The sequence below is a fragment of the Felis catus genome, chromosome B2 (assembly GCF_018350175.1).
Source record: "Felis catus isolate Fca126 chromosome B2, F.catus_Fca126_mat1.0, whole genome shotgun sequence".
NCBI classification, from domain to species: Eukaryota; Metazoa; Chordata; class Mammalia; order Carnivora; family Felidae; genus Felis; species Felis catus.
The window spans coordinates 2,768,352-2,794,886 of NC_058372.1; the positions used below are offsets into that span (position 1 = coordinate 2,768,352).

Consider the following 26,535-nt stretch of genomic DNA (forward strand, 5'->3'; position numbering starts at 1 on the left):
TTATTTGCATAAGGGTTTCTATATAAAAAGGACAAGTAGCGCTTTGCCCGCAGTATAGTTTTCGTTTCTCTTCCCAGCGCGTCAGGTCTTCTCTAGGCCATGCCTGAGCCAGCCAAGTCCGCTCCCGCCCCGAAGAAGGGCTCGAAGAAGGCGGTGACCAAGGCGCAGAAGAAGGACGGCAAGAAGCGCAAGCGCAGCCGCAAGGAGAGCTACTCGGTGTACGTGTACAAGGTGCTGAAGCAGGTGCACCCCGACACCGGCATCTCGTCCAAGGCCATGGGCATCATGAACTCGTTCGTCAACGACATCTTCGAGCGCATCGCGGGCGAGGCGTCGCGCCTGGCGCATTACAACAAGCGCTCGACCATCACGTCCCGGGAGATCCAGACGGCCGTGCGCCTGCTGCTGCCCGGGGAGCTGGCCAAGCACGCCGTGTCCGAGGGCACCAAGGCCGTCACCAAGTACACCAGCTCCAAGTAGACTCGCCAAGTAAGCGCCCTCTTACCCAACCCCAAAGGCTCTTTTTAGAGCCACTTAAGCTTGCTAAGGAAGAGCTGGTGCACTGTCGTTATTAGGGAAACGGGTGTTGTTCTGGGTAGGTGATCGCGTCCCGGATCACGTTTTCCAGGGACACCTTAAGCACCCTTCGGGTCTTCTCGTCCAGGAGGCTGGAGGTGGGTTTGACGCTGCCATGTTGACTGGGTGATGGGCTTGGTGGTGCCCTGGACGTGACTGCAGCGTTGTGGTGGCGCTTAGCACCACCCTTACCCGTGCATTCCTGCGCTTGCCATGTCTACACCTGATAGTGGCCGTATAAGCGGAAACCCCAAGGACAAAAGTCGCAACCTGGAGCACTGAAGGGAAAAGAGAGTGGAGTGAGGCCAGCCTTTTGCTTGAACTCTGGGGACCAAGTGGAAACTAGAGGAACACGGGCGGGAAAGCCTCACAATTCATCCCACTTCTTCCTTCCAAAGGTGGAGGAGGGGCAGGTGGGTGCTAAAGCTTACGTTGAGTCTCCGAGGTCGTCTTGGGCGGAGATAAGGCAGCCTTCGTGGTGCCCTCGCAGGGACTAAAGAGCCCTAAGGGCTCAGCTTTAGATATTTAAAGCAAGAAAAGGAGATTAGTCAGTGAATGTGGGCCTCCACGTGCTATTCGCCATTCTGCACATGTGGGCACAAGGTGCAGCGAAGTTCTTGGGCTCCCTGGATAGGAGCGGAAACTCCGGGCTCTCGCTCCAGCTCCACCCCTTGCACGGCTCTGAGTACTGATCTGCAGGATGGACACACCGCCAGCAGGTGCACGGCGTCCAATATGGCAGGTACAGTGCTCAGTGCAAGTTAACTCCTCAGAACAGCTCTGTGAAGTGGGCACGGTCACCTCCCTTTCTCAAGTAAAGCAAAACAACTCACTTACCCAAGGCCACCCAGCCAAAAAAAATAATAATAATAATAATAATAAAAATAACGCGAATGGAATTTAAGCTGCCAAATTTGAGTCCTCGCTTTTGGTAGGATTGGCTGCCTCTTTTAGGGCATAATCCCTGCCCTGATGAGAAGGGAAAGTGTAAATGAAGGCCTTTGCTTTTATCATCCTTCTACAGTAACCCCTCATTTCTTCAGATTTATTGGGCATTAACTATGTTCCTAGCACCATGCTGGGCTCTTGGCCCCATCGGGCCAGTTCTTGCTGTGTCTTGCAGCAAATTGCATAAGGTACAGATCTCCACGTCTTCCCTCTGTAAAATGGGAATAACTCGGAGATGACAACGAGAGGTCTAAAGGAAGGTTGCAGCTCTTGGTCACTCGATGTTCCTTTGTCTTCTTGCCGGTATCTTTGTCTGTGTTCGAGTCACGTGGAATAACCAACGTGAAAACACGTTATGGCAGTAGTAAAGCATTTTGCTACCGGAAAGCCAGTAAATCAATTGCACTCCGGCCAGTTGCTACTTATGGTCCCCCGCCACCCTGTTGCATTAAGGTAGTAATGAAACTTCAGTAATTTTTATCTATTCCTCTTTCGAGTTTCTGAAAGAAATCTCTGTAGTAGTAGGCCAACGCAAAGTGACAAATGAAAGTCTTCTGTGTCCACCTCCTTGCCAGGAGTCTTGTGACTTTGCTAGGATAAAAAGATGCCAAAGCAGATTTTAAAATGCTTTCTTGCCACCACCAAAACCCCACTGTATTTCCCAATCCTTCCAACCAGTTAAACTAACATTTTATTTCGCCTTTAATACTCACTACAAGCCAGTCATTGTATGTTGGGTTAGAAATGGAAATTCCTGAGTAAGACTCCATGATCTTAATTCTCAGTCACCACTGGGGGCCCTGAAAATTGGTAATCCTTTCATGAAAGAAAATTTGACAATCTCTTTCAAAACAATGCATCTAGTTTTACACCCAGAAACCACCTCTGGGATTGTATCATTCGTGAAAATGTGCAAAATGACATATATGTACAGAGTTTTTCAGCAGCCCGGTTTATAGTACAAGAGACTAGAAGCAATCTGAGTGATCAAAAACAAAGCGATAAGTTACAGTGCATTATTCTGATGGTAAAAACAAATAAAAATGCTCTTTTTCATAATAACAGTAGCTAATATGTATTGCTTACCACGTGGCAGACGAGGTCCTAAAAGATTCCTCACATAAATTCCATCCTTTAATAAGGTTTATAATAACCTTAGGAGTGAAATTACTACTATGCCTGTTTTATAGATTATAAAGTGGGGATTCAGAGAGGTTGAGTACACGGCCTGAGGTTGCACAGCCAATAAGTAATGCAAACATACTTTTTAAAGAATCTAGCTTCAGAATCCACATTTGTAACCACTGGGTACTATTAGGCTTCTCCAGGTATCGATATGTGATGGTCTCCATTACTGGCTAGTGCAAAAAGTAAGGCACAGGATAGTGTGCAGAGAATTTTGTATGCGTATGTTTGTATGATTGTAAAATGCCTCTAGAAGGATACTAGATAAACTGCCAACGATTCAGGGAGGATCTTTTCAACTGTAACCCTTTTATGCTCTTCGAATTTTAAATCAGGCATGCACTGCCCATAAATGAATGCATGAACGAACAAATAAATAAACCTAAGAATCCCCCTGCTCAAATACAGATAAAACACACATAATAAATGCCTTGGCAGAGATGTGTATGGAAAACCCAAGGAGCACAGGACAGGTGATATTACCGGTAGGGGTGGGGATCATACAAAACAACATTCTAGGCAGAAGAAGTAGGAAAGTGGGTATCACATTCAAGGAATCAGTAATCGTTGGTGGGACTAAAGTCTACAAGGGGAGGCAGAAGGGAGCAGTCCATGGGCCCGAGCCATTAGTCTGATGGAATGTTATACCAAAGGCTTCATTCTGTACTCTGCGCAGGCTTCTGAAAATGGCAGGCCTTCGGGATAAAGCAACTAATACGAATTGTGAAGAGCTTATCAAGTAAGATTCTGAAATATGCAAAATTCTACACGCCAATATAACTGGATGGCTATTTGAGTGAAGCGGGCTCTCAAATTATTTATTAAATTAGTCCAGCATTCATAGGATCTCGTTGCTCCAAGAGCATGAAGGAGAAGAAAAAGAAAGTATCACTACTTTGGAACTAGTAGAAGAAGCTCAGAAGAATTTATGACCGGCTTAAGGGAAAGATTTCATATACAACATTGTGGCCTCTGTAGCCTATGATCAAAGAAGCCAATGGATGAGAAGTGCCCGCTTCGGAGATAAATGCCGGAAGGCTGTGCACCAATGTCTCGTGTTCCGAGGTCCTAGGAGACCCCCTTACAAATCTAATGACACTCCTCTGTGTTTATCACCTGCAAACAAACTGCTGGGTAGCAGCTTTGGACACTGGCACAGAACTCCATATGGGACGCAGTACGGTGTGCAGACAGGGCCTCACTGGCCAGGCTTGGCTTTATATTCTACATGAAGAAATAGAAAAGAAGTTGAAGAGGGTTTTATTTCATACAAGAGACGTGGGCCTTATCTTCTACCATCCAGGAGAGAATTCTTCGGTTTTTACTTTTTGGTGTTTAGTATACAAACAGTCCCCATCTTCTTTCATGCAAGTTTTTTTTCCAAATCGGTTTCCTTCATGTGAGGACATTTTCCTACAAGAACTTCCGCTTCAGTCTGTCGCAGCTCACGTTGACAAGAGATAAGACAGTGAAAGAACAGACCTAGTCCGGCCGACTAGTGACTGTGTCCCCGACGTGGCCGCAGAAAGAAGTTCCCGCTCAAACCTCAGACCACACCTCCTCCCCTTGAGTAACTTATGTTTTCTAAGAAAGCTGGCTACCGATTGATGCATTCTTCCGAAGTCTAAGGTGGGAGGAAGGGGAGTGTGAGAGGCGTGGAAAGTGTGAGTAGAAGAGGGAGGGCTTCTCTCAGGTAGGGGCCGGAGGCAGGAGCCCTCAACCCTGTCCAGGCTTAGAATGACCTGGGAGCATTTTACCCCTCCCCAAACCAATTAAATCAGTCTCTGGGGATGGTGTTTGGCGCTAGGTATTTATATAGCACAGCAAGGCTCACAGCCAATGGTTAATAGGTGACCAGTGAGAAACGTTCTGTATACACTGAGGCCAAACATGTTAGAGAGCCTCAGACACAGTGGTTCTTACACTTCACGTGCATCAGAATCTCCTGGAAGACTTGTTCAAACACAGATTGCTGAGCCCCACCCCCAGAGTGTCTGATTCAGTGGGTCTGTGACCACCAGGCCCAACATTTGCATTTTTAACAAGTTCCAGGTGATGCTGATAATTGCTGATCTGGGACCACACTTTGGCAGCCAATCGGCTGAGGCCACGACCCTTCCCCAGCCAATCGGCTAAGGCCATGATCCCTATAAAACCTTTGTGCTTTTGAAACCCGCTCTCTCTCGGGTATCTCACCGCCGGTGCAGGTAGGTAGGGGATTGAGCTCGAGCTAGCTCAAATAAAGGCTCTTTGCTTTTGCATCGGACTCGGCTCCCTGGTGGTCTTTGGGGATCACGAATGCTGGGCATAACAACAGGAGCTGTGACAAAGGTCCGAATAGTCCGTGGAGCTTCAGGCCACGTGTGTAACAGGAAAATCATTAAGCATCGTGCACTAGGGGAATAAGAAAAGTGTGCGCATTGTTGCAAATCCCAATTATAAGTCAGACAAATCATCGGAGAGCCAGTAGTTTGACCTCTGTGTGATCCAATCAGCCAGCATAAAGAAAATTAATCATAAAATAAGAGTGTTCTCTTGTATGGAAGCCACTAGTCTGGCATTGGAGAAACACTGGGAAAAGAAGGCTGCGGAAGTTACTGTGTAAGTGGCACGTGGAGGGGAGGAGCGAGCCAGACAAATAAATTAACTAATTAATTAAATCTGTTCTACGTCAGCTCCTGGCTGAGTAGTTTGTATAAAATAAAGCAAGGAAGTGGCTAGGGAGTTGGGAGTCACAAGGTTTTTTTTCAAAAATTGTTCCATGTTTGTCTCTCTTTGAGAGAGAAAGCGAGAGTGAGCAAGGGAGGGGCAGAGAGTCAGAGGACCTGAGGCAGGTTCCTCACTAACGGCGCCGACAGCCGAGAGCCCGACCCCACAAGCCGTGAGATCGTGACCTGAGTCAAGGTCAAACGCTCCACTGACCGAGCCACCCAGGCGCACGATGTGAAGGAGGGTAGGCGGACAGGGACGGTGGACACCACTGACATCAAGTGGAGAGAGAAACACCATCTAGGGGAAGCCACTCCAGGTGGAAGGGACCTGTGCGACGTACCCAAGTCAGCTCCCTGCTAAGCACCTTCTGGAACAGCCAGAGAGGCTGGTGTGGGCACAGCAAAGGGAGCCGTGGGGGGAGAAGTTTCGAGGTCCCCACGTCTGCCTCTTCCTCGTAGTGCAACTTCCTGCACAGAACCTCACAAACCCGAAGGCTCTCCAGGCAGCTGTTGAAAATGAGCCCCGCAAAATGAGAGCCGATGGCCTCACGTGCGCTAGGATCTGGATCCAGGGCAGCGAAGGGTATTCTTGTAAAAGTCTCCCTAAAGAGGTGACTTCTAACAGAGGAATCCCGTTCTCCGCCATACCCCCAGCACCAGGCAGACTCTGGAACGACACTGCGTGAGTGATGACCCACAAATGTCTTTTTTCGCTTCATAGAACAATACATGGCCCTTAGAGGGCGTCTTGGGGAGGGGGGAGGGGGGGTTCTTCTTCGCCTTAATCATCTACTTCATATTTTTCACTTTTCAAATTCCATCCCACTCTTGCAGACCCCAGGGCCAACAATTTTGGAAACAATCATCATGTTGGGAGGCCTATCGCAAGTTCTTAAATAGGCCCATAAGAAGACACGAACGCTGATGTTCATTAACATATTACTTATGGTGACGACAAATTGAGGACAGTCCTACCGGGCAATACTGAGGGAGTAGACAGGGAAAATTCCTGTTTCTAGAAGTTTTTCTGGTTACCGTTACTGCATAGGAAGCCAGCCCAAAATCTGGTACCATAAGAAACATTTCGTTATATTCGTGGATTCTGTGGTCAGGATGTGCTCCAAGATGTCTGGAGCTCAGGTGGGAGTTCACCGACTTGGGGTGACTCTCGGCATAGCTGCGGAGGACGACAATCACCTGACGGCATCTTTATCCCCACGCCTGTGCGTTGACACCGTGGGCCAGACCACTGACACGGGGTCCGGGCTACAGTACGGCGGCCTCACAGCGGTCAGACTTCTCCTGTGGTGACTTAGGATTCCAACCGTGAGTCTCCCAACACCCCCGACCAGAAACTGTGACTTCCCACGTCAGAATTAACCTCAAGACGCTAACGAAGTCCGACAGCGTCCTGACAGATGTCCACGAGACGACTCACTATGGACAGACGGGTGCAAAGGTGGGAGCAGGAATTTCAGTTAGAAAAGGCGCCTGAAAACCGGATGAAGGGCATAGAAGGTGGTGCCACCAAAGCCGCGCAGTCCTAAGGACCAGTCTTTGTAGAAGACTGTCCTGAGTAGGTCAGGCCTTCGGCCTCTCCGGTGGTGACCTGTAACAGCCATTCGTGCCCCCAGCCATGGAGACAGCCAAAGCACTCACACATTTCCAAAATGCGCCTGCAGGGGGCGGCACAGCTTTACTGGGGGGGGGAAGGAGGAGGAGGAAAAAAATGAAAATCTGGGGATTAGGATGCAGCGCCTCAGTGATGAATATTTATCACAAGGGATACCTGCTAAGCAACGGCACCCGCCGGCCCCATGGTGTAATGGTTAGCACTCTGGACTTTGAATCCAGCGATCCGAGTTCAAATCTCGGTGGGACCTTCCGGGCTTCTCTTTGCCAATTTTTTTTTTTTTTTTTTCTATTTTTCTTCCCGTGATCTCTCTTAAAACGACCCTCTCCCCCTGTAAGGCAGCCCATACGAAGCCCTAACGACCAATAATATTACCGGAAGCCAGAGCCCGCCCGCGCCAGCGAGACCCTGCGGAGAAACGCGCACAAGAAGCAGTCTCCAATCCCGTAAACTGCTCCCAGATCCAGATTGGGGGCGGGGGGCGGGACTCGTGTCTCCCACGTGTGCCCTTGGCTGGATTCCTACAGAGGAGGTTGTGCACACAGAAGAACTTCCGTTTTACGAGGAATTGCCAGGTTACTGTGAGACTGGAAAAGGGATCTGCGCTGAGAAGTGATCAATACCCGGTCTGAGCGGGTCCGCCCTCCCCGCGCTTGGCCTCCTCCATCGGACGCTCTCACCAAGCCCAGGCCCGCAGAGCGAACGGTCCCCTGCCCGCGGCCCGCAGCCCTTGCGGCCCCCCTCGACCCCTCGGAGCTTCCCGCGGCCCCCAGCCCTTGCAGGCCCCCTCGCCCCACCCCCTCCCCTCGGCGAGCTGCACGCCTCCGAGATTCCTTCTTGCACGTGAGTCGTGCTGCGTGGACGCCCGTGCTGGTCGCTTGCAGAATTCTCGCCGCAGCACGATCGCGGCCCAAACCTGCCCGCATCTCCTGCCTCGTCCGCCTGTCACTGTTCCTGCCCCTCGCAGGGTCCCGCGTCAGCTTCTAGTCACCAGCCGGGGTAAAAGTATTTCTGTTCCTTCCGTTCTTCCCCCCTCTCTTCTCGTTTTCTACCCACTCAATGTCTTCGCCCTCCCCCTCTGCCCTCGTGTCCTCCAAAAACCAACTTGCACCCTGCAGCCCTTCTCCCTGGGGCCGCCGCTGGCTCCCTGGCCCCGGGCGTCAGTGCCTCCTCCGTGTTCCCCTTCTCATCCCGCCTCGGGTTTCAATTCCTCGTGCAAGAAACCCTCCCTCCTGCGCGAGGGGGAGGGGTCAGCCCTGACGCCCGCTCACCTTTCAGGTCTGGGTCCCACGGGCCCTGGTCGTGGCCGTGCACCCGGACTGACTCACGCATCCCAGAACCCATACCTGGTTCCTTCTCACTCCTTTTCCTTCCATGATCCCGAGTCTACACCCGCTAAGAACGAGATTTGCCCCCAGACCGGAGCAGAAGTCTCCCTGGAGATGAATGTCCACAACGAGTGGTCTTAATGAGGCCACTCAGTGGCTAAAGGGAGGAGGAGGAGGGGGTCGGACCACCGTTTTTTCGCCTGTTTTGGGCAAGAACTCACTTCAGGGAAGAAAGGCCCCTTTCCCTGCATTCCTGCCCAGCCCCCGAGGCCCGCCTCCGGAGCGCACTAATCGTGCGTTCGCTGAAGACTTCGGAGTGGGCACGGGAAGCGGACTTGGGCTGAGGGTGCTCCGATCTCGTCTCCGTGGGCGCAGGACGGAGACATAGGCTCCTGGACGGTGCCCTTCCTGGGCGCCCGCTCAGGTCACACCCGGGCTCTCAGCCGGCTCACCTGCGGGCGGAGGGAAACCCCCCAGGAGGCGCCCAGACGTGCTGATAAACGGGGAGCCGCTGCTGCTCAAGTCAGGGGCCCTCCCTGAACCTCCCAAGGTCAAGGTCATTGGGATTCTTTTTTTCCTTTGGCGTCGGAAACTGTGATTGAACTAGTGTGTTCACCTCTGGCTGCCTTCGTGGAGGAATGAGAAATGTCGGGGCTTTCCCGGCGCAGGGTTAAAGGTGTTCTTTGGCAGGACCTTTTCCTCATCTGCGCCGGATCTTGGCGGATTGAAGGACCCGCGGAGGATTTGCACCCTCTGTCCCGAGGAGTTCCTACCCACTCTGCGCGAATACGACCTGCACCTGTTCTAGGCTTCTGGAAAATTCCCAGCCCCGCTTTCCAGAAAGAACCACCCTGCAAAACTCGCTCTGCGAGGGGACCCCGCAAGAAGCCCGGTGTTTACAGGGAGAACGGCGCGTTGCGGGGTTCGGTCCTCCGGGGTTGGGGTGTTGGGGGCGGCCTGGTTTCGCGGCGCTTTGTTGCGCGTTGCCGTCTGTGTCCACCAGGGGGCGCGCCGTCCTCTCAGCGCCTCGCTGAAGAATCCTTTAATCTGGGGAGGCGGCCCGGACCGGCGGCCCTGCGCCCACGGGCTCCGGATCCTGAAATCCCGGGGGGGCAGCCCGGCCGGGCTGTCCCGCGCCCACAGGCTCCGCATCCTGGGAAAGCACCCAGAGCGCGCACGCAGCCAACGAAAGGGCGGCGGCGGGCGGGAGGCCCCCGTGTCGCTCCAGCAGGTGCCAGGTCCGTACGCTACTCCGCTATGTCCAGGGCGCGCCCCACGACACGCATTCCCCGAGTCACGTGCGTTCGGTGGCCTCTGACACCCGCTTTCCGTCGGGGAGAGGACTGGAGGGCGCGGGGCTGGTGCCGGAGCCGCAGGGACCTCCCTCCCGCCACCGGACCCCACACACACGGGTGCTCCAGGGTCGCAGGGACCCTCCTCCCTCCCCGTCCCCAGTCCACCCCCAAAGAGGTGCCGCAGGGACCCTCCTCCCTCCCCGTCACCGGTCCCCCCCCAACATACACACAGGTGCCCCAGGGTCGCAGGGACCCTCCTCCCTCCCCGTCCCCAGTCCACCCCCAAAGAGGTGCCGCAGAGACCCTCCTCCCGTCCCGTCCCCGGTCCCCCGGCGCAAGTGCAGGGCCCGCAGAAGGAAATCAGCCTTGATAAGCAAGCGGAGTGAAGGACCGCAGGCCTCGGCCTCAGGCGTCCCCACCTCCCAGGGCGCGTGTGAGTCTCACGTGAGGTAACAATACAAACACCTGTCACAAAACAACCTCGGTGACGGCTCGGCCCGGGTCACGACCTCACCTGTGCTCCTATTTAGGGGCCCGGAGCACCCCGTTCCGGAACCGCTTGGGGGGAATACGCAGGTAAAAGTGGGGGGAGGATTCCTGACGTTTGGAAGCCGGTGTTTTCCAGTAAGACCCTGGGGTAGGAGATGTGCGACAGGTGAACGTCCACGACTCCATCCCGGAGGAGGAAAAGTCACCTGTGCTTATAGATCAGGGGACTTGGGCAAGAAGAACTATGTCACCAAATTAGGGGGGAAGGTGGCTAGGTGGGCCCCATGGTGTAATGGTCAGCACTCTGGACTCTGAATCCAGCGATCCGAGTTCAAATCTCGGTGGGACCTTAGGGTTTCCTTTTTCAATTTGATCCCCACCTTTCTATAAACTACTGGTCATTTTACTATCTTTTCCAAACCGTTTCTCTTCCGCACCGTTCTATTCCATTTCATCCGCAGACACGTGACTGTAAGGGAGGGGGGGAGGGAAGGAAGTCCCATCACTTTCATTAAGTTCCAGCGTAATATTATTTTTCATATCCTGTACTTATGAAAAAGTATGTTTAATGTTTGGTTGCATGCTATTACGTTTAATGGCTGCTCAAACAAGAAGAAAAACATTTAAAGTAGAGAGACTTACACACCTGAAATAAAAATCATACCTCAATTTTTATATGATTTTGTTTTAGACTAGGATAATTGGGTCATTAATCACAGCCTTTAAGCGTAAAAATGCAATATATTGGGATAAAATTCTGTGGCAGATAGAGAACAGAAATATTTTTAAAAGAGAATTCATGAGCACTTTCAACTCTTAAAAGCATGCCATATTTTTTGAATTGAGGTATAAATAATATATAACATTATATTAGTTTCAGGTTTGTTTTAGATCTCACATATAAATGAGATCATAAGGTATTTGTCTTTCTCTGTCTTATTTCACCAAGTATATTTTTAGAAAATCCTAGTGCATGTAGATCGTTAAAGCTTTTAGTTTCCAATGGTCAGTATTTCAATCATTGATTGGATTCTTTCTTAAGTTTACCATATGCTACAAGTTACATTCTTGGGAGCGATTTAAATTTATGAGGAAATATTTTAGAAGAGCGCTGGAAAACGTGTGAAAGCACAAAAATACAGAATTAAAATTGCTTGAAACTGTTCTTGGTTCAAACAATGAAGTCATAGACCAAAGCAGCCCTTTTACATCATCTCTGACTGGTTCATTGCTAATTTTCAGGTGGACTTCCCCTTCTGTTTGTGTACATTTGAGTTAAGGTGTTTTATTATGATTTCATAAACTTTTATCGAAGAGTATTGTTTTAAACCTTCCTCGCTTAAATATCCAATAGCTTCCAAGTAAAATTTTTTGAGTTGTCTTATTAATTGCAACTACGTATTTTATTAATTTATATTTTGTATCTAAGTCACGAGTCTATCTGGAACTTGATTTTTAACATGGTTGAGAGTAAATGTCCATCTTTGTTTTCTTCCATAGGTCAAGTTAGTTACACCACCACAATTTGTTTTAAAATCGCCTTCACTTGCTGGATGGAAATATTAGCTTTGTTGTATGTTAACTGCCTTGTATCCATTTTTAAATGTATATATTTCCCTCTCTGTATACTTCTGACAATGCTAAAAATTTTCTGTTTAGAGTTTCTTTTAATACATTTTAATTCCCTTAGAGCATTCTTCCCTTAGGTTATTGAAATTTCCAGGTACAGGGGAATAGGAGGATAAAGGGGGGGGAGGAGGGCTGGAGATTCCAATAATGTTTCATTTTTAATTTCCAGCTTCTGGTAAAGAGCTGAGGGCTAAGTCGCTTCTGGTGAACGTAGACATGAGCTCATCAGCCTGGAGAGAAGCCTCGGGAGCTGGGTCCCAAGTCCTGTGGGTCTCTGCCTCATTACCTACCTCAGAGCAAAGACGCCGGTGCCCTTGGACACAACAGGGTCTCCTTGGCGAGCCTGGCAGGCTTTGAAGGGATGCGGAAAATAACGACGGCGGTCGTCAACGTCTGGAGCATCTGTCTGAGGGCGTCTGGAATGATACAGCTCAGAGTCTGCACGAATCGGGCCCAGGGCTCCGTCTCTGCGGACACGATCTGCACCCCAAGGGCAGTCTGACCCTGTTTTTCTCTGCTCCACTATTCCCTGTTCCTTCTTCTGATTCCCCCCACTCTTCTCTGGCTACTTGCAAAATAAACCAGAGCGTTGTCTGCGCTCTTTCTGAGATGCCCGGAAAAACTGCATCGACGGTCTGACAGCGCCCTGTCCTTCAGCAGGACCGCACTTACCTCGCCCGGTAGCAACAAGAGACTTACAAACTGGGTGGCAGCTCCCCATCCTGGCATCACACGAGGGTGGGTGTAATTCGCGTGAATCAAAGGATTTACGTGGGGAATCCGGGAAGGTTCTCGCTGAGCTGGAGGCATCGGAAGCGGAGCCCCGGGCTGGAAGGGCCGGAGAACCTCCAGCAAGTTCAGCGCGCAGCCTTGCTTCCTGCGGCTGAGCTCCCAAAACGCTCGGCCCGTTTCCACAGACAGGGACTCGTTCAAGGTGCGGCCACGGCAGCCGAGGGCGGGGGCCCCACAGCGTCCGCCGAAAGTGTACCACTGAGTCCGGGAAGACGAGCGCGGATGAGGCCAAGCGCCGGGAGTGCAGCGAGCTGAACCTTTTCTGCAGGTGAACTCGGTCGCGGCCACGCAAACCAGGACCTCGTCTGCCTTTAATCACAGCCCAGCCCTCAGGAGCACGGACGATGGGGGGGCGGGATTAAGGAGACATTCGGGAAGACACACAGCAGATTTGGGACACCAGGGGGGTGAGCCACCCGGCTCCGGTGAGGATGGGGACAGGGTGCGCTGCGGCTCCTGCTCCGGGCACAGCTGACCTGGACGCTGCGCTGGACGGCGGCGGGGACCCCACGGAGCGCAAGGCGGCAGGACGGTCCCGCGCTGGGAGCTTGCTGGCGGGCGGGCGGGAGGATGCTGTTAAAGGAGCAAACTATGTGCGGGTCCGATGGGGGCAATTGGGGTGCCGAGGAAACCTACTGGGAGCAGCGAAGCCGAAGCCCGGATCAAGGCAGCGGAAGAAGCCTCGGGAAGAACCGTGACGCCCAGGCGGAGGGATGAGCAGCAGGCGCAGGTGAGAGAGGTGGGCACAGGTGTGAGCGGGGGAAGGGGCGCAGGTGTGAGCGGTGGGTGGAGACGAGCGTGGAGAGCACAGGTGTGAGGGGGCGCAGGTGTGAGCGGGGGAGGGGGCGCAGGTGCGAGTGGTGGGCACAGGTGTGAGCGGCGGGCAGAGGTGTGAGCGGCAGGTGCAGAGCTGAGGCGGGGCGGGATGGGGGGAAGGAAAATGAGTGGGGGGGGGGGGGAGGATTTCTCCACAGCTGGCGCCTGGAGACCAGCACGAGGTGCCGAGGCAGCAGCAGCAGCTGAGGCCGCATCACAGTGTCAAATATTCTATTTTAAACAAGAGTCTTCCGGGGTCGCCCGGGGGGGGGGGGGGGGGCTCAGTCGTTAGGCATCGACTGCAGCTCAGGTCACGATCTCCCGGTTCGTGGGTGCTAGCCCCGCGTGGGGCTCTGTGCTGCCGGCTCAGAGCCTGGAGCCTCTTCACATTCTGTGTCTCCCTCTCTCTTTGCCTCTCTCTCTCTCTCTCTCTCTCTCTCTCTCTCTCTCTCTTTCAAAAATAAGTAAACATTAAAAATATTTAAAAAAAAAAGAATTCAGGTCATTGGCTTTCAGTTTTGGGTTTTCATCCCTCCCCTTCCCATTCTTGTTGATTTCATATTAATTTTTGAAACTGTAGAACCTTCACAAATGTAGCTTTCGAAAGGTAAAGGCTTACCAGAAAGTACAGTCAGAGAAACGTTCTTCCATATTCCTTTACGCCCAGTTCTACCCTTTTACATCCCCAGCTTCCCTGGCCATCTGTGACTAATGCTGCGTGTGTACATGTTCCTCACTCTGGACATTTAAGGGGAAAATGCTTTTAGGGGCCAAACAAGCAGAATACGTCGAAGAGGACCAGTCTTGCCCAACAGGAACGTCTTCACCACTAAACTCCTGTATGAACATGATTACTCGAACTTTCCCTTCGGCTGTCTTGCCCTGTGGGGGTCCCGCTGTTCAGAAGAGTCTCTGTCCCCTCGTCACAACCCAGGCACACATTAAAAAGTATTTCGATTAGTAATTTTCTTTGTAAAATCTGTCTTCTGCAAATGTGTCAGAAGGAGTATTTTGCTTCCTCGTTTGTCCATGGAATTTGGTGTCCATTTGGAATGTTTTATTCTAGTGGATTCCAGTGTTTTCTACCATTTCACATCTAACTTCTTTGTTTCTTGTGTTTCTCCTAACGTTCCCGTGAATCTAGTTTGGGCACGCATGGACAAGGAGAGGCTAGAAAAGACACCTTCCCAGTTCCGGCACATAACGTTGCTCCAGAGAAGAATTTGCAGCCCATTACGATGGACTCGAAAGGAGTGTCGTGAAATCGTGCGCAGGAATAGACACGCGAGTGAAAGAAGCAGGAAACCCACCCAAGTAAAAAGGCAGCTTTGCAGTAACCAGCGGCCTGGGCAAAAGTAAGTAATGCTTCTCCTTGAGGCGTAAGAAAACCGCACGACAACGGTCACATGCCCCCTCAAGGTGCGCCGGCCGCCTGCCGGAAGGAAGCTCCGCACCTGTCACCTTCCCCTTGTCCCTCCTCAGTAAGATTTGCCTCTGCTCTGAAACGAGCCATGAGAGAGTCATGCTATCATTTGAAGGAGAAAGGATGAACATACCACACGTTTCTAGAAATCAGGTACTAGGTCAGAGGTGACTACTGTGAGCCCGAATGCACATTTTCCACCAAAAGGTCCGGTTAGCAGAGGATGGTTTCGATCCATCGACCTCTGGGTTATGGGCCCAGCACGCTTCCGCTGCGCCACTCTGCTCCGCGGGAGACGTCCCGGCTCTTATGTTTTATCACGTGAAGGAGCAGCCCCTTCGCCCGGCTGCCCCTCGCCTCTCCCGCCCCTGTCCCCCCCCCCACCCCCCACCTCCCACCCCCCGCTCCCGCCTCGGTCGCTGCCGGGCCGCCTTCTCCGGGAAGCAGGTGGTGCGGCGGCCCGAGCGGCTTGCTCGGCAGCGGGAGCGCGGACGCGCACCCGGGAGCTGCTCTGGGCTCGGCCGCCCGCTGGCGGGGGGAGGAAGGCACACGGACGCCGGCCTGACCGCCCCGCCCGCGCGCCGCCCCTTCGCCTGGCAACCGGGGTGAGCCGGGTACCCGCCCTGCTCCCTGCGCCCCGCTCCCGCTGCCCGCGCGGTGGTGGCCGCTGTCCCCTGCGCCCGGCTCCTGCTGGCTTGCGCGGTGGTGGCCGCAACAGGTGTCCCCTGCGCCCCGCCTCCCGCTGTCCCCTGCGCCCGGTTCCCGCGGCCCCTGCGCGGCTGTCCTCGCGCGGCGTGTGGCACCGGGTCCCGCGCCGGCCTCTCGGAAACTGCTTTCCCGGCTCGGGGACGCGCAGGGCGTGGGGGCCATCACCCTTGCCGGGGAGGAGAAGTAATTCTCTCTCCAGCCCTCCGGTCTCAGTAACTCAGTAACAACACCAGCGCAAAAGAAATCGTTTACTAACGTGCACCCGCAGGACGAGGAGCTCCGCCCAAATCCCAATCCCACCCGCCGCTGAAGACTCGAGAAAGGAGTTGGGGGGGGGAGGGGCGGCAGGGGAGGTGACCGGGTCGCTCACGGTAAGCCAGCGGACGTTTGGGACACAGCTCTGTCCGTGCCTTCTCCCTGACAAGGGTCGACACCTTTTGTGTTTCCCAGCACCGAGGGGAAGACGGACAACTTTGTAAACTTCTGCCCGGCTTTTAGGCACATGGGGTGGATGGGGGTGGGGGAGGGGGGGAAGGGGGGGCGGTGCAGAGAGCCTCTTGTATCTGCGCTTCTCCACTGCCTTCCGCTCAAAACAGTCCTTATGCCACAGTGGCCTGTTCCGCCAGCCTTCATTCCAGCCACTGCATGGGAGTCTTTCCTTCTCTCGGAGGCAGGCTGAGCCACTGGGCAGCTAGACCGAGGTTAGGAAGACGCTGCAGAGGAGGAAGGTGACCGATTGATGCGCACGACGTGGATCCCCGCAAAACAGATCCGTGCCCCCAGCACAGGACCGGGCCCACAAGATTTGGAGTCTGGGCCCTTAGCCTCTAGGGAGGAAGCCTCTGGTCTTCCTCCCCAGCCCCGTTCCCTGAGGCCCACGCGGTCACTGGACCTCTCCCTGCCCCCACCCCACCCAAGCCTCCAGAGCCCCAGAGGGTGCCCACCGGGCACCGGAACACAGCCTCCCTCAGTCTACCTTGATTTCAGTTTCCTCACCTACTCGTTCCCCTTCTCTCTGCCTTACTTCTTTTTAACATTTCTTGCAAGGCCCGTCTATGACACGGGATTCCTTCTACTTCGGCTTGCCGGAGAAATCCCTTCTTCACTCCGGAGGTTAGTTTCACTGCATACGGAATCCCACACCGGCAGTTTTTTCTCTCAACGCTTTAAACATTTCCCCCGCGCTGACTGCATGAGTCCTAACCCGCGGTTCCCTGGAGACCTCTTTCCATTTCCTCCGGCCGAAGGCAGCATCAGGGCCCAGGGGACGCTGTCCCTCCCGACACACCTGATCCAAGATACTGACCTGCCAAAGCGAAGAGGCGCCCAAATCCCAGCGAGGGGAGCAGCCAGGCGGACGAAGGGACAGTATCCTCCTGTCTTGTGACACTGTACCTGGGAGGGTCCAGACCGCCTCCCCGGAGACCATCATGGGAGCGGGCTCCTCAAAGCCGACTATACTGGATTGCATGATCAAGAAGGCGTTCTCGGGAGACTATGGGAGAAGACTGATCCCTGGGAAATTCTGCACGGTCTGTGAATTAGGATGGCCCACGTTCGGTGCAGGCTGGCCTCTGAGGGCACCCTAGATGTCCCCACGGTCCGAGCTGTTTATAAAGTAGTTGCTGGAGACCCTGGCCCCTCGGATCAATTCCCGTACATTGATCAGTGGCTGGAAACAGCCCAAGTCCAGCCTCCTTGGGTCCAGTTCTGCATTAATAGTAAGGGACAATGTAGGGTCTTGGTGGCACAGGCCAAGAAGAAGACCTCACAGCAGGAAAAAACGCCCCCCATCCTCCCAGAAAATTCAGAAGCCCTTCCATTTCCTCCACCATATGCCCTCTATGCCCCACCACTCAAGAGAGGGGAACCTCACCTGCCCGACAGACCACCTCTGTCGGTTTCGCCTCCACCAGCGGCTAGCCCACCCCTCCCAGGGTCACCCAAACCGGTGCTTGGGTCTGTGGCTCAAGGTCCAGGACCCCCAATGGCAATGCAGTTGCTGTTATGGGAAACAAGGGGTCCACAGAGAATATAGGTCCCGTTAAGACCCCAAAAGAGGGAGGATCGGTTTTCTGCTGCCGACCGTTCTCCACTACTGACCTCCTCAACTGCAAACACCACACACGCCCGATCTGAGAGGCCGCAGGCGACGACAGAACTCCTAGAGTGTCTGGTCCAGACCCCCCGTCCTGTCTGGGTCGACAGTAAGCAGCCTCTGCTCACCCTTTTCAACACGGAAGAGCGCCCACGAATTGTCATTGAAGCCAGAAAATGGCTCCAGACCCAGGCACCAGGTGGACAACTAGATGTTGAGGCTTGAGCACGGGAGGCTGTGCCCGAAGAGGAGCCCCGCCGGGACCCCCACACGGAGGAGGGAAGGGCCCGGTTACAGAGATACCAACTCACCTTCCTCCAAGGGGTAAAAGCAGGGGCCAGAAAGCCCACCCGCATGGCAAAAGTATCCGAGGTCCTACAAAAGCCAGAAGAGAGTCCAGCTGACTTCTATGACAGATTATGTGAGACCTACAGAGTTTACTCTCCATTCGGCCCAGAAGCCCCCCAAAACCAGCGCATGGTCATTGCTGCCTTCGTGGGACAGGCCCCGTGTGACATTAGACAGAAGCCCCAAAACCGGGAAGGATTCACTGGAAAGAAGGCCACCAAACTATTGGAAATCGCCAACAGGGTTTTTGTAAATCGGGACCAAGCTGCCAGAAAGGAGACAGACCGAAGAATGGAACAACCGGCAGCTCTCCTGGCCACGGCCTTGGGGCGCCACCCCCGCTGGAGGGCCCCCACGGACACCCTGAGGAATGCAAGAACAAAAGAGAAGGGCGCCACTGACACAGGATCAGTGTGCCTACTGCAAGGAACGTGGACACTGGAAAAATGAATGTCCCAACCGCCAAAAGGGAAAAACGAAAACTTCCCCACCAGCTGGAACCACCCGAGGCCGACCTGATCGGACCGGCACAAGTGGACCCTGATTAGGAACGACCAGGCTCTCTCCAGCTGGGCCCCCACGAGCCCATGGTCAAAATGAAGGTAGAGGGCCAGACAATAGACTTCATGGTCGACACCGGAGCCGAACACTCTGGTGACACACAGGTGGCACCTCTGTCGGGTCACAAGTCACCAACGTAGGAGCCACTGGGCCGCAAACCCGAAGGCCATTGCGCGGTCCCCAACAGTGCCGGCTGGGGGTCACCAGGAGGTTCATGAATTCCTGTAGCTACACGACTGCCCTCTGTCACTGTTAGGTGAGACCTCCTGGCCAAGTTGAGAGCAGAAATAGCCTTCACCTCGGATGGACAGACGCAACGGTACCTAAACAAGAGGCCCAACCCATGGTTTTGTCCCTGATGAATCCACAGGAAGAGGAACAGGTTATATACTTGCCTTCCCGGTGAGCCAACAGCGGCCCCCAAACTAGAAGCCGAACTCCCTTCAGTTTGGGCAGAAGGAACCGCCCTGGTCTGCCAAAAACCACCCCCTGATACTAATTGACCTAAAGCCTGGGGCCCGACCTGTCAAAATACACCAAGACGGGGTCCTGCGGGAGGCACGCCTGGGGATCCAGACACACTTGGACAGGCTACTCAAATGGGGATTTCTGAAGCGATGCCAGTCCCCGTAGAATACTCCTCTGCTGCCCATAAAAAAGCCTGGGACAAATGATTACCATCCTGTACAGGACCCAAGAGCCATTAACGAAGCAGTCATCATGCCTCATTCAGCGTTGCCTAACCCATACGCTCTACGAGGACTCACATCCTTGGGAGCAGGATGGTTCACAGGCCTCGGTTTAAAAGATGCCTTCTGTCTCCAGTCGGCGCCTAATCGTCAACCCTTATTCGCCTTTGAGCGAAAACCCTGCCACGGGGGCAAAGGGGCAATTCACTTGGACTAGACTGCTGCAAGCCTTCAAAAATCCACCCATCTTATTCAGTGGGGCGCTGGCATCTGACTTAGCCAGGTTTCCGGAACAGGACCTAGGACCTAGGACGTGTCCTCCTCCAACGTGGACGATCTCCTGCCGGCCAGTCCCACGCGGACCCAATGCTGGGAGGGAACCAGGGCCCCACTCAGGCTACTGGCAGAGGCGGGATACCGGGTGTCAAAGAAAAAGGCACGGATCTGCCGACAGGAAGGTTAAATATCTGGACTTCAAAATCACCCAAGGCCAACGGATGCCGGGAGCAGAAAGGAAACGGGCAGCCTGTGCCACCCCGGCTCCCCCTACCCGCCGGCAGGTCCGAGAGTTCCCGGGAGCGGCAGGATTCTGTCGGATATGGATGCCAGGGTTCTGAGTTGGCCAGGCCGCCACACGAGACACGACAGGGAAAAGAAAAGGCCTTCGCCACCGTACAAACAAAACGCACAGAGGCACCGGCCTTGGGGCTCCCAGATGTATCGCGAGATTCCAACCTGTTCGTACAAGAGAAGAATGGGGCGGCCCTGGGGGTTCTCACCCAGCGATTTAGGCCTTGGCGAGGACCGATGGCGTACCTTTCAAAGCAGACTGACTCAGTTGCTGCAGGACGGCCACCCTGAGGGCACTGGGAGCCACCGCACTTCTAATCAAGGATGCGGACAAATGCCCGTGGCGACCAAACCTAAACGTTAGGTGTCCCATTCTGTTGTTTCCTTGATGGCTGCCGGCGGGCAACACTGGCCACCGTGCGCTCGGGTGACACAGTACCAGGGACGGCTGAGGACCCACGAGTAAGACCGGAAGCCGGAAAAAACCCTCAACCCCGCCTCTTTCTTGCCCGCAGGGCATGATTGTCCGGAGGCACTGGACGAAGTCTGTTCTGGCCGAGACGACCTATCAGACAGGCCCTTACACAATCCTGACCTCATCCTGCGCACCGACGAACGAAGGCCAGACACAGCGTCTGGCTGGTCTCCGCGCTGGTCTCCGATTGTGAGGTCGTAGAAACAGAGGCCCTGCCGCAAGGACGGTCGGCCCAAAGAGCGGAGCCGCGGGCCCTCCTCAGAGCACGAGAACTCGGGAAGGACAAAAGGGCCGACACGGACACTGACTCGCGCCAGCCTTGGCCGCTCCACGCGCGCGCGGGGCCCTATGCAAGGAGGGAGGACTTGCGGCGGCGGGAGGACGCGAAATCAAAACCCGGGAAGAAATCCCACAACTATTAAGGGCAGTCTGAGAACCCAGGGAGGTAGCAGTCACCCGCTGCGAGGGACACCAAAGAGGAAAGGACTGACTCAGTGTCAGAAGGTAGCTGCCGGGCAGACGCCGCAGCTCAACAAGCAGCGGAGAGCGAACAACGCCCCCAAAGGCCACGCTGGCCCTGGAACTGCCCACCGCCCCGAGGTACACGATCCGAGAGACAAAACGGGCACAGCAGGGAACAGGAGGCCAGACAGAAGGATGGTGGGTGCTTCCAGACCGAGGAGTCTCCGTACCGGAGCCGCTAGCCGGCCTGGTGGTTCTCCGACAGCCTGAGCTCACCCACCTGGGAAAACCTGCCCCTGGGACCTTACGGAGCCGTTACTGTGTAATCGCTCGGCTCCCGTCCCCCCGTGCCTCGGCCTCTCAACACTGCCTCCTCGGTGCGCGAAATAGCGCCAAACAAAGCCCCACCGGGCCCAAGGGAACCCAACGCTGTGGTCAGGCACCCTTCGAGGATTTGGAGGTAGACCCAGGGGAGGATACAAATACCTCGCGGTATTCATCTCCACGTTCCCGGGCCGGGCGGAGGCCTCCCCCCACACGCTCTGAACACGCAAGAGGGGTAACCAAGGCCCTGCTAAACGATATCATTCCCAGACACGGAACGCCCCTAACCATAGGCTCAGACGACGGCCGGCTTTCTTGGCCGAGGCGGTGCAACAAGTAGCCATGGACCCGGGGATCCAGTGGGACTTACACGCGGCCTACCGGCCCCAGAGTTCAGGGAAAGTGGAACGTGTGAACCGGGCCCTCAAATGAGCTGTGGAGAACTCGGTCAAGAAACTAGTCTGCCCTGGGCTGAAATACCGCCCCTGGGCCTGCCGCAAGTACGCTGCACCCCTCAGCAAAAGTAGGATTCTCGCCCTTCGGGATACTGTACGGGAGACCACCCCACTTGATTCAACTCCAAGGGGACATCAAGGAAACTTAGAGGTCCATAAACAATTGCAAGGGCTAGGACAAATGGTTCTTGGCCCGCAGGAATATTCTTTGTTTGTGGAACTAATGCTGATTTGTGCCTGCCTGCTGGCCGGATGGGAATTTGCGCCTTTGCACCCCTAACCCCCCAAGCGAGTATTCTCCCCGACAACCAATCTCTTACCGTTCCCTGGGCTGCGCATACCGGGTCCAACCGAGCTATCCAAGCTACGCCTCTACTAATCGGGTTGGGACTCACTGCCGGAGTAAGTACTGGCGTTGGGGGAGTAGCCTCATCGATTTCCTTTCACCAAAACCCATCCCAAGATCCGACAGATGACGTAGAACAGGTTGCAAAGTCCCTGGTGGACTCCTTAGCAGCAGGGGTATGACAAAATAGAAGAGGGTTCGACCTGTCCAGGGCTGAGAAGGGGGGAAATACGCCTCTTCCTAAATGAGGAAGGTTGCTTCTATGCAAACCAAGGAGGAATAGTCAGAAATACGGTCCAACAGCTGAAGGAAGGGGTCTCGGACAGAAGGCGAGAGCTGTCAGAATCCTGGGGGTTCTGGAATGACATACGGAAACGGGGCCCTTGGATTCTGCCCTTAGTTGATCCCCTCCTAACGCTTTTGATAGCCCTCCTGTTTGGCCCCTGTGTTCTCAATGTGATAACCCACTTTGTTTCCTCTTGGGTAGAGACAGTAAGGCTTCAGACGGTGGCGGGAACCAGAAGCCCTAACTACGATTACAGCCCCTTGGACGACGGGGGGGGGGATGGGGTGGGGGGAGGGAACCCCTGACTGCACAACCTCTGCGTCCCCACTCAGCAGAAGTACCAGAGGGGTCGCCGCCTTCCTGTTACAATGCCAGGACTCCCTTCACTGCTAATATAAAACTTTGATGTTCTCTAAGTCCGCTTGAGAATCAAGAGGGGGTAATGAGAAGGAGAAAATCAGACGCGTCGTGGCTTCCCTCAGAGACTTCTTACATAAGGTCTGAGATGTGCAGTTCGTTCCCTGGTAATTCACCGTGTGAGGGGACGGAAGCATTCTGTGCCTAGGCCCGTCTGTCTGTCGGTGAACCTGGGCCTTGGGCTGTGACCTTCCTCCGTGTTAGCCCCACCCCCCCTTAGGTGAGCAGAAGAGGCTAGAGGGGGCTGGGAGCTGGGTGTCGCTCACCCCCCAGGTCTGTCTGGCTCGGTCCCCTGTGCTCGGGCCTTGTTGGGGACAAGAGAATGAGGGTATTTTTGAATGGCTACGGTTCTCCTCCCCTTGAGGAGGCGTGGGGGGATTTTCCTCCAGAACCTGGTAGGGCTCCCAGAGGTGAACTCCGCGAAAGTGCGGGGCCTTCCCGGAGACTGGACCCCCTCGAGTTTGTAACTTCACGCTTGTCTGCAGGAGGCTCCATTCCTCGGCCGAGCTTCCCCCTGTGCGGCGCTCCAGCCGCGGTTTCTCCTCCCGGCCTCCGGTACCGTGAGCTTCGAGCCTCCGGCCCGCCTGTCGCTCCGGTTTGGGAGGCGGTGGTTTGCCCTGCTGAGCTCTGTTCTGTGAAGACTGGAAGAAGATTTGCAAATTTTCAGTCTGTTTCGTGTTTTTCTCGCTATGAGGATAAGACTGGCAACTTGTAAACTCCTCATATGCTGGATGGGAAACAGGAGGTCCTCCAATTGGCTTTGAAATGCTTCTGTTTGATCAGATACGTGCCTGGCATGGGTGGTCATCAGCCATTTCTGCCTCCACGGTAGTGACCTTTAGCAACACTACGGAATTAATGAACCCAGTGAATGAATCGTCATGAGGCCCTGAGTGGTTTCTGAGCAGTACGTGTCTGCCCATCTACATTGTTTAGGAATAACTTAATTTATGATTTCCATCTGGATTCAGTAGGTTCCCAGGGCAAAGGGCACGGAGGGAGGGTGTTGATGGTCAAGACTGGTCAAGGAAATGGGCCAGGCCTACGAGAGCAGCCCAATGTAAGACCCCTTCACCGGAAGTGGACGTTGGGCCTCCTGAAACTGATGTGGGCCTCAGGACCCAGAGGGGCCCCACAGGACCAGCCGAGAGAGTCCTTGACTGCTGATAGGCCTTATGCTAAGTTCCAGGGAGGGTGTGAACCACCGTGGAACCTGAGGATTCAGGGACCCTCAGTCCTTTCACTGGGGGTAAGAGGTTGCCTCTCCCCTGCAATCCCCAATTCTTTGTGGGCCCCACAATATGCTGGCCCTCCACAAGCAGCGGGGTGGCAGGAAGCACGGGTCTGTCCTCAAGGAGCCTCCACCCCTGCGAGAGACACAAACACCAGCATCAGCTTGAGCCGCAGGGCAGACACAGCGCCACGGGCCTCTGCCGGCTGGACCGATCCGGGGTAGCGTCCTCAGGGGCGAGGCGCCCACACCGGGTCCTGAGAAATGACTGTAGTTGCCTGTGCTTTTCGCTTCCTGGGCCTCGGGTCTTGTTTTCATGCCTTGGTTGGAGGAGGGTGCGTGGCTGTGTTAATAAGCTTTGTCCTCCTTCGAAAACTCTTCCCAGTGATCAGGATCTGAAGGAAGCACCTCTTCAGGGCAGGACCAGAGACAGCATGGACTTTACTCCCGCTGCATGGCCAGGACCACGGTCAGGTGCAGCCAGGGGGAGACGCGGGTCCCAACTCTGCATCCCCCACGCCCAGGTCCCTCTCCTCGTGAAGACGGCATGCGTCTCAGTCAGACCGTGCCCAGGGGTCATGTCCTCGGCAGGGTGATGGCCCACAAAGCCACGAGGAGTCTCAACCCCGTGACATTGCAACATGAGACGACTTAATTTTCCTCCAACCGCTGCCTTCAGACTGGTCTTGTTAAACCTCTCTTTCCATCCTGTGGGCCAATTCCGTAAGTTTGAGGACACATTTATTTCAGTGTTCCCCCTGTAGGGCTGGGGGCGGAGAGGAAAGAGAAGTAAGGAAGATGGCGGATAGACGGAGGGGGCAGGTGCTCTGTCTTCCGAGGACGCAGGAGGGTGCAGGGTCAGACGCAGGGTCAGATGTCCCCTCTCCACTGCCAGGCCTGGCTCATCCATTGACTGGGGAGCAAAGGAGGGAGAGAGACCTTTGTCTCCTCACATGACTGGCCGCTGCCCAAGGCCTCTGCCTGTTGTGGGTGCTGCTTCTCGGGCTCACAAGGACTGGCTTGCACAACTTCGTGCAGGTGCACCTCTGAGCCACCACTCGCCCCAAATCTACAGTCTGTGAGGCTGATGACACTGACCTATCTCCCCTGACACCCCTGAGGCTGAGACAATCCTAAAAGACAAATTTGTCACTCGATCGGCCCCAGATATTCAGAGAAAACTGTAAAACCTGACTGTTGGTCTGGAAGGGAGCCTGGAGGAGCTCTTACGAGCTGCCAACTGGGCATATTACAACCAAGATCAAGAGAAGAATAAAAAATAAAAAAATAAAAATAAATTTAAAAAAAAAACAGAAAAGGAGGCTTAAAAAAGAAAAAAAGAGTCCGAGGCCTTAGTGGTGGCCTTACGTACTAGGTCAGACCGGACTTCCCGAGGTCCTGGCACCAAGTGCCATTTACACGGCCGTTCAGAGCACTGAAGTGAGACTGTCCTCAGAGGGGACAACCAAAACGAAAACCCCGTAAACCAGGCCCTTCGCGCGGAGACAACCGCTGGAGATCTGAAGGCCCCCGGGCCTCTCTCTATGAGGGCTCAGAAAACCAGTGTCCCTGGGAGGGACTGACCGGGGCCTGGGGCTCTTCACGGTGGCTCCCCTAAACCAACTGTCCATCAGAAACCCAGAGCCTCGAGTGACTCTCAACATGGAAGGAAAACTGGTTGATGTCCTTCTTGACGCCAGAGCTACCTTCTCCATCTTCCTTTCCGCTCCAGGCCAAAGGTCCACACGCAGGAGAACAGCTAGAGGCGTCTCCGGAAAACTTACACCTGAGTTTTTCTCTCAGCCCCTGGGATACCTATGGGGAAAACTAATTTCTGCTCCTTCTTCGTTGGTGAAACCAGACGGCCTTCCTCCCTTGCTAGGAAGGCACATTGTAACTGAATTAGAGACTACACAGTACTGACACCAGAACAAATGAACAATTGTGTGCGTGTTTGGGAATTACTGGATAGTGTAGGCTGTAGATACCAGGGTTCGGGAAAATAGTTTGCCTGCTATATCAATGATTAAATGAGACTCAATCCCACCTACTCTCCCCCCACCCTGAAAAAATAAACTGGGGTCTGACTCCAGCCCTTGGAATGGCTGCAAACAGAGCAGGGCATTTACTATTACCGGGCTCACAGAGCTAAAAGATCATTAAAACACAGCATCAGGCTTTTCATTTAGGGAGGGACAAAACTTATCAAACGGCCCAAAGGATGTTTACTAAAAAAAAAAGTCGTCAAGGACAGTTCTGCGAGTAGTAACAGCCTGTAAAGTGTCTTAGAAACAATCCTTCCAACCACAGACTTGCTCCCCCAGATCATCAAGGAACCAGAGACTATCCAGGAAAGACTAAGCATTAGGTTTCCCTCATCTGCCAAGGTCAAAGGAATTCCAACGCCTGTGGGTGCGGATTGATACTTTTACTAATTGAGTAAAGGCCTCCCCCTACAGGACAGTTCCTCGAGTGCGAACCCAACTGAGCCGTGTCAGAAGGAATTAAGTTGCTTCCTGGAAAAAAAAAAAAAAAAAAAAAAAAAAGCCTCGCTGTCATAACTCTACTCTCTGTGCGGGAATATCCTGCTCCACTGAGGGAGGCAATGGCCTCATTTTTGGTGGCTCTTTTCGGAATGTGGAGACTTGAATAAGCCCCTAATCCCGACCGGCTAGAGAAGTCCCGCTCCGTACCTCCCAGCAAACGCTGTCTACTGTGGACATGAAGGCTCCCCCATGGC

At 54.1% G+C, this 26,535-nt stretch overlaps 1 protein-coding gene, 1 long non-coding RNA gene and 3 other non-coding genes across 9 annotated transcripts in view; 4 read left to right on the forward strand and 1 right to left on the reverse strand.

Annotated features, from left to right (window-relative positions):
• Positions 1-67: 67 nt before the first annotated feature.
• On the forward strand, positions 68-538 carry LOC101085463 (histone H2B type 1-C/E/F/G/I). Its single transcript, XM_003985694.3, has one exon. The coding sequence runs from the start codon at positions 100-102 to the stop codon at positions 478-480; it is 381 nt and encodes a 126-aa protein (XP_003985743.1). The 5' UTR covers positions 68-99; the 3' UTR covers positions 481-538.
• Positions 539-4,762: 4,224 nt separating this feature from the next.
• LOC109500260 overlaps positions 4,763-26,535 on the forward strand; it is a 44,565-nt gene continuing 22,792 nt past the window's right edge. For 2 of the 5 annotated variants that reach the window (XR_006598568.1, XR_006598572.1), the window contains exons 1-4: positions 4,763-6,102; positions 6,255-9,619; positions 11,964-13,316; positions 14,547-14,757. This is a non-coding gene — a long non-coding RNA (uncharacterized LOC109500260). Of the gene's footprint in view, positions 6,103-6,254; positions 9,620-10,121; positions 10,253-11,963; positions 13,317-14,546; positions 14,758-26,535 lie in introns of those variants that run through there. The other 3 variants (XR_006598569.1, XR_006598570.1, XR_006598573.1) reach the window with 3 other exon arrangements.
• TRNAQ-UUG lies at positions 7,232-7,303 on the forward strand. Its single transcript has one exon. It is a non-coding gene; the product is annotated as a tRNA-Gln (tRNA).
• Positions 10,444-10,515, forward strand: TRNAQ-CUG. The gene has a single exon. It is a non-coding gene; the product is annotated as a tRNA-Gln (tRNA).
• Positions 15,040-15,111, reverse strand: TRNAM-CAU. Its single transcript has one exon. It is a non-coding gene; the product is annotated as a tRNA-Met (tRNA).